General features: G+C 41.4%; 1 protein-coding gene across 1 annotated transcript; it reads left to right on the forward strand.

The window, feature by feature from the left end:
* Nucleotides 1-5,496: 5,496 nt before the first annotated feature.
* ODAPH (odontogenesis associated phosphoprotein) lies at nucleotides 5,497-13,071 on the forward strand. Its single transcript, XM_033106553.1, has 3 exons — nucleotides 5,497-5,602; nucleotides 5,853-6,032; nucleotides 12,314-13,071. The coding sequence occupies exons 2-3, from the start codon at nucleotides 5,966-5,968 to the stop codon at nucleotides 12,703-12,705; spliced, it is 459 nt and encodes a 152-aa protein (XP_032962444.1). The 5' UTR covers nucleotides 5,497-5,602; nucleotides 5,853-5,965; the 3' UTR covers nucleotides 12,706-13,071.
* Nucleotides 13,072-13,426: the final 355 nt, after the last annotated feature.

Consider the following 13,426-nt stretch of genomic DNA (forward strand, 5'->3'; position numbering starts at 1 on the left):
AGGTCCATTGTGCTTTTGACATGTCTGAGAAAATAAAACAAAAATTTATAGAGCGTGATTTTTTGGAACTTTTCAGAATGCAAAGTTCCAAACAAAAGTGAGAGTATAACAAACTGGAATGCGCCCATCACCTGCTTCAGCAATTATTAAACATGGACAAACTTGTTCCCGCTATACCCCTATCCTCTGATTATTTTGAAGCAAATCCCAAACAGCATATAATCTGTAACTATTTCAGCATGTATTTCTAAAAAGTAAGGACTCTAATTTTTTTTGGACAAACGATTTATCAATATCACACCTACAATAATCCCTTAATACCATAAATATCCAATTTGTGTTCACATTTTCCCAATTGTCTTTTTTCTGTCCTTTTTTTTTTTTTTTTACAATTTGTTTATTTAAAACAGAATCCAAATAAAGTTGAACATTGTAATTGGTTGATATATTTCTTAAATCTCTGTTAATCGGTGGCTTCCCCTTCTACCTCTTTTTGTGTATTTTGCCTTAAAAAACAATTGTTTTAACAAACCAAGTCCTTTGTCCTACACCACATGGGTGAATTTTAAGGATACTTTTACAGAGTTTTTACAGCAGTAAGGTGACTGCCAGCGCATCAGAATACACGTAGCACAGTGATTAAGAGCAAGAATTGTACAGCCAAACTGCCTGGGTTCATGCACGGCTCTGGCACTTATTAGCCACATGACTTAACCTCTCTGTGCCTCAGTTTTCACATTTTCAAAAGGGGGGTGACAATAGTGCCTATCTCATTGGATTACACGAGGATTAAATGGCCTAATGGATATACAATAATTAGAACAGTCATGCTTTGAAGACAGTAAATGATATGTTATACAGCTGAGGAAATTTGAGAGCAGTGAGGCTCACCAAGGTCTCAACGCTAATTGGTAGCAGGACAAGGACTAGAATCCTGTTTTGTCCCACTGGTTAATACTGTTTCAAACCGCTGATAAATGAAGGCGCTCGTGTAGGGGGCATCACTCTCACCTGGACCAGAATGTTATTGCCATTTTGTTGTTAAATTACTGGGATGACTTTAGAAACCTTCTCAGGCCTCAATGTCCTGCGGTGCAAAATGAGGGAGTCAGAGCTGTGTCTAAGATGCCTGAATTCCCTCTTAAGAGAAATCCCAGCAGAAGATGCCCTAGCAAGCCTTGCAGGAGAGTCATCCAGACCATTACAGAGCGGCACCTCCAAATCTGCACCAACCACAGAAACTTCAGTTTCCCCAAAGGAGCATTCTGGCCCGTCCTTCCGGCAGAGAACCCCGAGATAAGCCTCACAGCGCCAGCCGCTACTTCCTCAGACTGACTCAGGTGCCAGGCCTGGTCCTCACCACTCCCCATGCTTCCTGACACACGTAATCCTGACTCACCGAGGCCCTAATGGCAGCTTCCCATATTACTCACCGTGGTCAGCCTTGTGAGGGGAATGCCTCTCCCAGCCAGGCGGTTCCTGCAGCAGGAGACTGGCCCCACTGGACATAACTGTTACTTGCCTTTGCTTCTCCAAGATCTGGCAGCCAAATGGGGCCTTCATTCCACAGAGAGAGGTGAGGTGCAGCCGATCCACTCCTCAGTCAGACATCCCGGTGGGGCCTTGAGGATGTGAAAGGAGGTTCTGCAGACTGGCCTCAAAGCTGCAGGTGGACAGCTAGAACAGTCCAGCCTTTCTGACCACTGCTGGTCATGGCTTTGGTTTTTGTTTGTTTGTTTTTTCCTTCTCAGGCTGCTTGCTTCCATTTCAAGTAATACAGAAAGATGATTTATATTATTTCAATTTGAGCATCTAAAACAAATTACTTACCAAAAACCATTTTCATTGTATCCAAACCCAGTATCTTCAGAGTTTGAGCTCCCTGAAATTCAAACACATTTTTAAACCACTAGGAAGGAGAGTAAGGGAGACTGAGGCGGGGAGCAAAGCAGAGAGGTCACCACTAGATTCTCCCCAAAATACAGGTGGTCAGGCTCCAGTTTAAAAAGGCTGTCCTGAGACAGGGATGGGCTGCTCTCCTCACGGGCGTCTTTCTGAAGTGTATGCGTTAGAAGCAGGTCAGTGCTCACAAACCAGCCAGAAATTCCTAAAGTCATCCCACACATCTCTGGTCAAGGAGCACTGGGCTATGCCTGCATTATCCACAAATACCCAGGTTCTTATTCAAAAGCTTTTGATTTATTAAGTCTCTTCAGACATGCTTGTCTCCCAAAACCCAAGAGCATCATGTATATACATGAAAATGAGAGAGAGAGAACAGGGGTATGTGTTTACCAGGGTTCTCCAGAGAAACAGAATCAATAGGATGTGTATATATAAAGAGGGAGATTTATTTTAAGGAATTTGCTCACGTGATTATGGGGGCTGGCAAATCCAAAATCTCCAGGGTCCAAGAAGCCTGCCAATCTGGACACCAAGGGAAGAGCCAGTGTTGCAGTTCCAGTCTGAAGGCCATCGGCTGCAGCATTCTTTCTTTCTTGCTCTTGCTCAGACGGGACCAATTTTTTGTTCTAGGCATGCCTTCAACTGATTAGATGAGGCCCATCCACATTATGAAGAGCAATCTGCTTTACTCAAAATGCACCATTTTAAAGGTTAATCTCAGCCAAAAAACATCCTCACAGAAACATCCAGAATAACATCTGACCCAATATCTGGGCACCATGTCCCAGTCAAGTTGACACATAAAATTAACCATCACAGAGTACAGAAGAGAGGAGGAGGAGAAAGAAAAGAGATGAAATTACCCTGAGCTCAGATCCAAAAAGCAGGGTGTGGCAGAGAGCTAGCAACCCTGGGTAGGAGTGCCTTCCTGCCCTCATGTCCTCTCCTCACAGGGACTGACCAGATAATGAGGCACCTGAACTCCCATGCACAGGCAGAGACCCTCTCTTCCCCCCTCCACAGACATTCCTCTACCACGATGTATTCCAGACTATGTACTGACTGCCCTATGTGCCGAGCACTGAGGCCACAGCTGTAATTAAGACTCAGTTCTTCTGTACATTCAAAAACAGTTAAAATGGTAATTTTTATGTTGTCTATTTTATCACAATTAAAACTTTCAAAAGTTTTTTTTTTAACTTTTTTTTTTTTTTAAACCATCAAGGGCCTCAAAGTCCAGAGAGAAAGGACAGATATGAAACATAATTTCAATGTAGGGGCTCACCCACATTGACAGGGTGAGCCAGAGAACCCAGAGCCCATGTGGGTCAAGAGAAGCTGCGCCTCACTCACTGGCTCAGCTCGTCCTCTGTCTCCCCTCTGAGCAAAGCTGCTGGGGACACAGAAATCTCCTGGCACACCGCCAATCAGGTTGCAAGCCAGATCCTTCTGATTGCCCACATATGACAATCTCACTTCTCTAGTCCCACAACTTCATGGAACCGATCCTCAGACAAATAACTTGTCTTAAGCTGCAAAGTTTGTTACTATTTATTCACTAAAATGCAAATGGATTTCTACTCTTCCAATTTTTATTGATGGAAAAAGCCATATTACGTTATTTTTAAATTCAACCATAATCTCACCACCTGATCATGTCCAACCTCAGCAGTCATATCCTCAGACCAAAAACTTTGGCATCATCCATGACTCCCCTATGCCTCTCAAATCCTACTTCCAATTAACCAGGAAAGCCTGTCAATTCTACCTTCAGGGTATGTCCCGAATCTCCCCATTTCCCACACCTCCACTGCTACCACCCCAATCTGTGCCACCATCATTTCCCCCTATACTACTGCTATAGTCTATTTTCACTGGACTGCCTGCTTCTACTCTTACCCCACCCCACGCCCAACAATCCATTCTTCACACAGTGGCCAGAGTAGCCTTTTCAAAATGTAAGTAAGGTCATGCCATGCCTCTGCAAAATCTTCCAATGGCTTCCCATTTCACTTACAGTTATGACCCATTACTCCTTGACCATATGCTGCTACTGTCCCCTCTGACTCACTCTGCCCAGTTACTACCACCTGTTTGCTGTTACATGCCAAGCCTACTCCTGTCTCAGGACATTTGCACTGGCTGTACCTTCTGCTTAAAACACCCTTCCCCCATGTATCCACACAGATAATTTATCCACACCTCCCTCAAACCTTTGTTGAAATATCATCTTCTTCTTAAAACTTCAACACCCCCCAACACTTCTTACCCTGATTATCTTTAATTTTTCTGTAGCACATATTATAGGATATTCTAACATATTACATAATATACTCCTTTGTTATATTTATTATTTACCCTCTGTCTCCATCCCACTAGAACGGTAACCCCACTAGAACAGATATTTTTGTCTGTTTCACTCATGGAAGTGCCCCAAGCCCCCTGGAATAGTGTTTGGCACACAGTTAAATGAACAGTTGTGAATGAATGATGGGAACAATGTACACACTCACAAAGCAATACGCCTCAGTCCCAAATTCCCTGCTCCTCTGGGCTCCAAGCCTGGGAGAAGGAAAGCCTTCTTAGACTAGTGTTCCTTCTGTGATGACGCATGTCACAACAGTATATTGCAAACTTTTTATCAGGGCAACCTAGACACAGACGCTGGACCAAAGAAAACCAATGAATAATTCATGGTGGACATTGGTTGGAACAAGTTCATATACCAAGAGATGGCTGAACCCCGTGACCCTTCAGTCAGCAATAACTACTTCTTGACACCCTCAGCACAAAAAGTATTATAAATATTGCTATTTTTGTGTGATCCCTGCTTCCTTTCCAAACGGCTGACAAATCATCTGTTTAAGCATCTTTTCTAGAATTTTGCTTAGGATTACCATCAAGCCTGGGGAATTTACCATTTTCTAGTTTACAGTGTTTGCATTCTTCCTCATTTTGCTTCTCAGTTTGCATAGTCTCCCTCATTGGATTGTTAACTGTTTCAAGCTAGGGACTGTGTTCTGTCTTGTTCATTCTGTAATGCCCAGGAAAACGTTCTGCTCAAAGTGACTGAATGATTTGGCAAGTATCACCTCCTAAGGGAATAAAAAATTGGAATCACTATAATTTAAAAACAACCACAACCACTCCTTTTTATGGGCCAGGCACTATGGTTGGAGCTTTATGGCAATTACCTCTTTTATTCATCAGAACAACCTTCTGAGGGAAATACTACAGGCCCCATTTTACAGATGAAGTACCTGAGGCTTCAGCAATCTCAGGGGCTCAGACCCAATCACCCAGGTGATAAGAAAAGAGCCAGGATGGGAGCCAGTGGTTTGTAGCAGCAAGGCCCATGCTCTTAATCACTTGTGACCATCCTCTCCCATTCCTCCAGCAGCAGACAGAGCTCTTCGCTCAGGAAAAAACTGGGCACAGATGTATTATGTCCATCTTATTGGCAATTTGGTGCATAAGAAGGAGCCCTGGAAAGAAACTCCCTAAGTGAATCTCCCAAACTTTTCATGTTTGGACAGTGACCATGACGGCTCTGAGAGAAGGTAATTTCCTGACACTGCTGACCTTGGCACTGGACAAAAACAGAGAAGAAACCATAAACCCTCATCCGTGGCCCAGGAACAGCCTCTTCAAACCGCCTGGGTCAGGATAATGCCCTCCTCTTCCAGTTGGGCTTTAAGTAAGTAAGCTGCACAGAGGGAAGCAGTGTTGAGTATTTCCTGGAAAGATTCCTTCCCATACACACAAGTAAAGACGACGCACTAACAGGGGAGAAGATTTGAGGGAATTAAAAGGATAGGGAGGGCGTGGTTGTCCACAGTCTGACTCCAAGGACAAATGAATGATGTTTGGCTGTCATTACAAGAGGCTTCTGGTTGATAAATACTGTCTGGTATTTCCTTGCTGATTTTTTTACCCTCACACCGCAGGCGCTGACCACTGTGGTCCACTATGCAAATACCTGAATCAGGCTGCTGGTGACTCACCAGCTCCCTTTTAAAGCAAGGCTGCGCTCAACGCAGTTACTACCGGGGCAGAAGCCATGGCTCACGGACTCTGTTTCTCCTATTGGCTATTGGTCTGCTGGTTGGTGATAACGGTGGCAGAAGGTAAGGCTTTTGTTTTTATTCTACCGTGGGCCCACTAATTAATAAGTTATGTGAAAAGATAAAATTTGGCTCAATGATTATACATATCCATAAACTGGAAATATTTATGTCAGATTCCATCAGCCTGTGTGGCTAAAGAGAAAGAAGCTGAATTTTATCATCTGAAAACCTTGGTCTTAGTCTCAAGACCAGCTCTGTGACTTGAGACACACTTAACCTCTCTGGTATCAGTCTCCTCATATGTGACGTGACCATATTCATAATATTCATTATTATGAGGGTTGTGAGTACCAAATGAGCTGTCATACAAGAAAACTCTTCAAGCTTAAAACACTATACTATACGAATACTAGTTATTACTGTTCTAAAGCTAACAATTTTCACCCTGAATTACATCAATGTCCACCTCTTTATATCCCCAGCAGCACAGTAATTTGCACATGGTGGGTGTTTACCCTCTGTTTAATTACTTTAATTAGTTACATCTATTCAGCTGTGTCTTGGTGCTGCTAGAGTGAGCATAGATTTCTTTCTTTAGTATTATGTTAGATTCCATTCCTCTACTATTCCTATTCTTTTTCCTCTCCCCCACTACAAAATTTCCAGGTAGCCTGAGCCTTAGAATTGGTTTACAAACCCCTGGGTAAATGAAAGGAAAGTATAGGGAAAGGAGGAGAAAAGGAAAAGAGAGAGGCTGGCAATCCTGGGGGACCTGTTTGTGAGTTTTTTTCACAGTTCTCCTTAGCTCTAGAACTAGATACGGTTCAGGGAGTATAGACCCAGAAGGCAGACTGAGTCCTTTGCCCCTTTCACATGCCCCTGGGGGCTTTGCAAGAGCTCAGCCAGACACAAGTCAGCCCCCAACAAGTTCCCTGCTCCTATCCCCCAAAGCTCACAACAAAGCAGGGGCAGATACTTCAGAGCTGGTGGAGAGACCACCAGAGCTCCTGTCCAATCTCTGCATGATCTCTGGTGATCAGATGGCAAGGAGATAGAGAGTACAAATAACCCCTGCCCTAATTCCCAAGACAGAGGCCCAAGCATCACCTGCTGAAAGCGACATCGAAAAGAGGCATCATAAAACAGAACTAGCCACCTGGCATCTTCTTTCCAGAAAGCAAACCATTCTTCAGGAAACTTTGTAAATGTGCAGCTAAACAAGGTATAATGACATTAGAGGTTTAGTCACACCTAAAAGAACACCAATTAAAATGTGATATTTGATTTGTGAACTTGGCTCACTCTTGTCCACTGTGCCTCAGACTGGCATTGAAGTCCTTCAGATGTAGCTTCTCTCTGCCCAAGCAGCCCTGTTTCCAGCTCATCGCTCATTTACTCATACCCTGGCTCTGCCAGACAGGGTCATGTGTGGGTGGGTGTCCAAATGCACCCCATTCTCTCTCCTCTTCCAGGAAGAATGTGGCTGCTCTCCTCCTGTTTTCACCTCTGTTTATTGCAATTCTGCTTCACATAACGATGTTTAAATGTCACAAAGACCTTCTTAAGTCACATAACTTTAAAATTGCAATCTCTCTCTCTCTCTCTCTCTCTCTGACATCTTAGAATATGCAGAACAATGGGTATATCACCCACGGCATTTACTACATCCTGCTGTGGATGGCATCCATGTGTTTGCAGTGCGTCCATCTTCTCGAGCTCAGGCCATACCTTCACCGTCTCTGCATTTGCCACAGCACCTAACACAGTGACCTGCACACTGTCAAAAATGACTAGACTTATAGCCTAGAACTGAAAGAGGCCAATGGGACACTTTTGGCACTCCAAATTCTTCACCTGCTAAATTAGGGATTTGACCAAGATAGCTAATCGTTCTGTGAGTCTGCAAAATGAACTGAGTTACAGTTAATTGAGTAAATAAAATCAAATTGAGTTATGAGTAAATTAATCACAGAACTTGTATTTCTTTCTGGTTCAACTCTGAAAGCATACAAGAATTTTTCTAATACTCCATGCACCACGTAAAGGAAGAACTGCATACTTAGACATCAAGTATGAAACTTCTCTTAAAATCAGTATGCCTCACTACAAACCAGCTACTGTCTGCCCAAATAACCACAGACTACAGGTAATTAAAAAAAAAGTCTTCTCATCCTTACTCTTTTTTTAAAGTACTAGTTGTTGGTATGCCATGAGTTTTATGTCTAGACTATAATAAACCCATTTAAAATTGACATCCAACTCTAAGCAATATTTTGGCCTAATTTTTTATTGTACTCTAATTTTAAATGTAAATTATTATTGTGAATTTTCTAGGACTGGAATTAAATACTCACTGAGCTTCACAAAAATCTACAGAGAGGTGGGGTGGACGGTTAACTCAGTTGGTTAGAGCATGGTGCTCATAATACCAAGGTTGCTGGTTCGATCCCCACATGGGCTACTGTGAGCTGAGCCCTCCTTAAAATGAATAAATAAATAAATAAATAAAAATGTAATGGTTATAATTATTTTTAAAAAAGAAATGTAATGGTTATAATTATTTTTTAAAAAATATACAGAGAGGAAAACTCAACATCGGCCTGGTCATTCAATTCAATTTATCAACTAGATACTGGGCACGACTCTAAACCAAGAACTAGGTGCTCTAAACCATATTCTAGGTGCTACAGACATAGCAGTGACCAACAGAGCCAATGGTCCCTGTCTTCATGGAGGTCCTGTGCTAGTAACATCCATACCCTTTAGTCCTATCAAAAGCGCACAGATTTTATGTATAAAATGTAACCAGATGGGCTCAAGAAAATGGAGATCATGCAAACCGAAACTCCCCATAACATTCAAGATTAATAATAACAGTAGCTAACGCCTACTAAATGCATACTGTGTGTCAGGAATGTTCTGAGTACTTTACGAAAGTTATTTTAGCTCATAGAACAAGCCAATGAGATAAGTAGTATTATTTTCTCCATTTTACTAATAAGGAAAAGGAGACTCCAGGAAGTTAAGGAACCTGTCGATGATCACACAATTATTAAAAGGCAGAGCTCAGGGATCCTGGCTCTAGAGCCTATATTATTAAACACAGTGCTATTCTGCCTCTCAAAATGTTTCGATCTGCATTTAAATATTTGACCTACTTTGGTCTGATTAAGGCTGCAGAAGAGCTCTCATCTTCAACATTCAGTGGCACGTTACTAGGTTACATAATGAGAAACATTTGCTTCTTAACAATCACAATATCCCCGAGAGGTAACTTTTGCAATTATAGAAACTGAGATTTCTCCCAATCAATTCAATTTTACTGTAGGCACTGTACTGGAGATAAGGGAATCGTGGTCTATAGGATGGTCAGATGGATATTTCAGTGGAGGAGGAATATAACCCCTGAATAGTAATCACATGACTGATGAGTATTATGAAACTGGACTCAGACAGTGCAATGGAAGCCTCCTGCATAGTGCCTTAACACAGCCTCAGGGTTAAGGCCACCCTGAGGAAACGAGACATGAAATCTGCACAGAAGTAAGCCAGGCAAAGACGGCAGGAAATGGTGGTCTAGGCACCTGGAACCAACTTTCTAAAAGCCCGTGACTATTGATGACTTTTGCCAAAGTAGCTTTCGTGGAGTGAAGGAGGCAGAGTCGATTCCAATGGCTTAACTAGATGGGGCAAAACTAGGGTCAGTAGTGTGCAGATTTTTCTTTGCAGTGAGAGAAGAAGGAACTAAAGAAGTTCACAGCAGATCACTGAAGTTTTCTCTCTGAAATATGAAGCTAAGGAATCTACTTAGAAAAGTAGAGAGAATTTGGAAGAGAATTCTTCATATGAATGAAGAAGAATGAGAATTTTGAAGGGGCTTTCAGGAGAGTATGAAAGGTTAAGAAGACAGTAGGAATCGAGCAGAGCAAACATAAACAAAAGAACTGCTGAGCAGTGCTGACTCAGCCAAAGTTGGAAGCCATGAATGGTACCAAGCCACTTATTCAGATGAGCTGCCTTAACTTTCTAAGGTACCTGTGACAATTTCCCAGATCAATCCCTATGACTTCCACATTTTAAAACACTGTGTTAGCCAACCAGTGACCTGAAATAGTCACCATGCGTCTAGTCTGCTGGAAGAATGTGGTCCTGCCCACCTTCTTAGATTGGTCACTGGAACAAGCTTGTATCTTGATCTTAAGCCCTTAGAAATTCCCAGAAGAAGAGAATACTGACTACTACTGGACATCCCAGAGTCCGAGAAAAGCTGCCTAGCAGGCTCTGACACCCCACCATCAGCTGGAGGATTTGAAGAGTAGCATCAGGTTTTAAGAAATGAGACAAGCACAAGCGTCGGTTTGTTTGTAACAGCTGGAGTGCAGCTTATGGAGTACCAGAGTTCAAGGCCTAGCTAAGTCTGCTCTGACAGCAAAATGTCAAATGGGTATTAAGGGTAAGTCTAGCTTCTTCCCTTGCAACTGGATCCTCTGCAGAAAGTTTTCACGTTACAAATGTTCAGAACTGAATCTAATTGTGTAGGAGGAAAGAATGAGTAATGTGGGATTTAATCAGCTCTGTAGTTGGAAATGTCTTTAGTTTCAATCATAGAATTTCAACACTCAGGAGTCTGGGTGGGGATGAGAGAAAGGGTCAGTATTTCATTCAAGGAACAGACACCCATTCAAGCTGGTTTTAAAAAAGAGTAGAGTTGGAGGTGGAGTGATTACTGTAAGGGTATATCCAAGAACCTTACGTACAGCCAGCCCTCAGAAGAACCAGCCCTGGAAAATCAAGAACTAAGGGTATGCTCATCATCACTGTTACCAAGTGGTCTCTTGTGTTTTTCTCTTTAAGAAGGCTTCCTCATTTTATAGTTTCTATGGAAAGACTGACTTCACTGCTTACCCAACATTCAACTGGCCAAAATCTAACACTCCAGTCCCTGCCCTACACCTTCCATTAACACCTTCCACTACCTGCGTCTCTCTGTTGAAACTCTCAAGTGAGAATCTGATTGATCACTGGCCAGCCAATGAATGAGTTGAGTGTCTAACAGCAGTCCAATCAACCACAGCTAAAGGTGTGTAGGACTGACTTTACCAGGCGTTGTAGGTGAAACAGAATCTCTTTAAGGGGCTATGAATACAGGCAGGCAATACATATATCCAATACAACCAAGAAACCTGAAGTCAGTTATTCTAAAGATGAGGGGAATCTAGCTCTTTTTAGGTGCCTCAGTACTCTCAACTTCCTGTGGGGAGGTCATTTTCCCATCATTCACGTTCAGAGCCCTTACCAGGTAAGGTCTCTAAGGGAATGAAGGAATAATATTCTACAGGACAGCTTACATTTTCATAGCCAATTAGATTAGATGATGCAGCTAGAAGGAAGACCTTGACACTTAAGCTTGGTCCAAATTTCTTCTCAGAAACTAATTTCATCCTGGTCCTCAGTGCTCGCTCCATGCTGCATGTAGAGGACCCCTCCCTTCCTCTTTAGGGAATGATTTCACCACTGGGGCAAGTGAGGCAGACTTTTTGGATTAATGGCCTTTGGGGGGAGCAGTTATTTTTATTTTCTTAAGATTAAGTTCTTTTTTTCCCACTAATTTTCTTTATTTATAATTTATATACAATAAAATGCACAAAACTTAAAAGTACAAATTGATCACATTTTACACATACATATATATGTGTGTGTGTACAAACATGTGTACACATATAAATATAAATGTGTATGTGTATGTCTTGTGTGTGTATATATCTATATACATATCTATATCTCCATATCTGTGTAACAACCATCCAGATCAAAATCTAGACTCCTCTGGTTAATTTTTCTACTAAATGACACCTACCCTAACCCTAAGTTAACTATTTTTTTAACTTTTTTTAAACCACAGATTAAAAAAATATTTAATAAAAATGAAATCTTTTGTTCAACGCAACATTGTGGGATGTATCCATGTTGTTGTATTAGTAATTCTTCCTTTTCATTGCTGAGTAGTATTCCATCATATGAATACATATGCACAGTTTATCCATTCTCCTATTCATGGACATTTGCATTGTTTCCAAGTTTAGGCTAAAATAAATAAGGCTGCTATGAACATTCTTGAACTAGTCTTTTGTGGATATTTGCACTCATTTCTCTTGCATAAATTCCCTAGAGTGTTTTGCGGGATCATAAGGTATGTTCATGTTTCATTCCACTGACCTCAGCAGTTCTTCCACACATGTATTTCTCTCTTCTAATCTTTCTCCCCTGCTATCACCTAAAGCATCTCCCTTCTGCTTTTATTAAGCCTGCTTCCTGACTGGTATTTTTCTCCCCAAACACAGGACAAGAAGAGGTAGTCACCCCTACTGAAGGCTCACAAAATAATGTAGACCCTACAGACTGCCAGATCTTTACTCTTACTCCTCCACCCACCACAAGGAAGCCAGTGACAAGGATCAAGCCCATCACAAGGACCCCCAAGAGACCTTTCCATTTTTTTCCACCGCGACGGCCCAGAGTCCACATTGGATTTCCAAACAGACCTTTCCTCCCTCCAAAGTGCAACCACCGTTTTCAGTTCCGTCCATTTTTTTGGCCACCCGGTCACTTTACTCATCATTATTTCCCCAGAAGAAGACTCCGGAGAGGAAGCTCATCTGAGGAAAGCAGAAGGAAGAGAGAAGCCCCAAACATGCTGAAGGAAAAGAAGCCAATGCCTCAGAAAAGACTATGAGATTTTTGTTTTCTTTTTTTCCAAATTAAAACTATTGGATTTGAAGATTGAATACCATAAACACCACTGACTATAAATCGTTCTCCTTGTCAGCAGTGGAGATACTGGTTTATAGTTTATTCATGTTTGCACAATAGGAGCAGTACTACATAATTCTTATCCCCAACTTTTTATGATCACAGGATATTTGTGCAAATAAAATCCAAAGGTGGGTGATTCCAATCATTCTTATCCATACTGAGATGCCAGAAGGATCAGCTCTCTCTTCTAAATGAGGGTGAAAACACTGAAATAAACTGAGATTGTTATAAACCAAATGAAGACATAAATGACACCATTTTATATTCACTGGAAAACTTACAGAGCAAGGTGCATTCACAAAGTGAACTTTAAAAGAAACTATAGAAAACTGAAAGCTTTATAGAAAACTGAAAGTTTTATTTTAATCTCTGTTTGGCAGTGGTGTGGTGTTGATAGTGGTTATTCATTTACTATTATTTATTAATTGAGGTATAATTCACATAACATGTTGCAAAATGACCACCACAATAAGTCCAGTTAACCCCTCACCATACATAGTTGCAAAATTTTTTTCTTATGATGACAATTTTCAAGATCTACTCAGTTTTCTAACAACAAAAAGAAATTATAAAGATTAAAACAAAACAAAGTTATGGGGAGTCTAACTATAGATAATTCTTTAAAGCTATCATAAACTGAA

This window comes from Rhinolophus ferrumequinum, chromosome 5 (genome assembly GCF_004115265.2).
Source record: "Rhinolophus ferrumequinum isolate MPI-CBG mRhiFer1 chromosome 5, mRhiFer1_v1.p, whole genome shotgun sequence".
Taxonomy (NCBI): domain Eukaryota; kingdom Metazoa; phylum Chordata; class Mammalia; order Chiroptera; family Rhinolophidae; genus Rhinolophus; species Rhinolophus ferrumequinum.

Excerpts from the sequence above, each read along its gene's own strand:
- ODAPH (XM_033106553.1), top strand. The coding sequence starts at position 5,966 with ATGGCTCACGGACTCTGTTTCTCCTATTGGCTATTGGTCTGCTGGTTG. Across the intron at positions 6,033-12,313 it reads GGTGATAACGGTGGCAGAAG|GACAAGAAGAGGTAGTCACC; the intron begins GTAAGGCTTTTG and ends CCCCAAACACAG.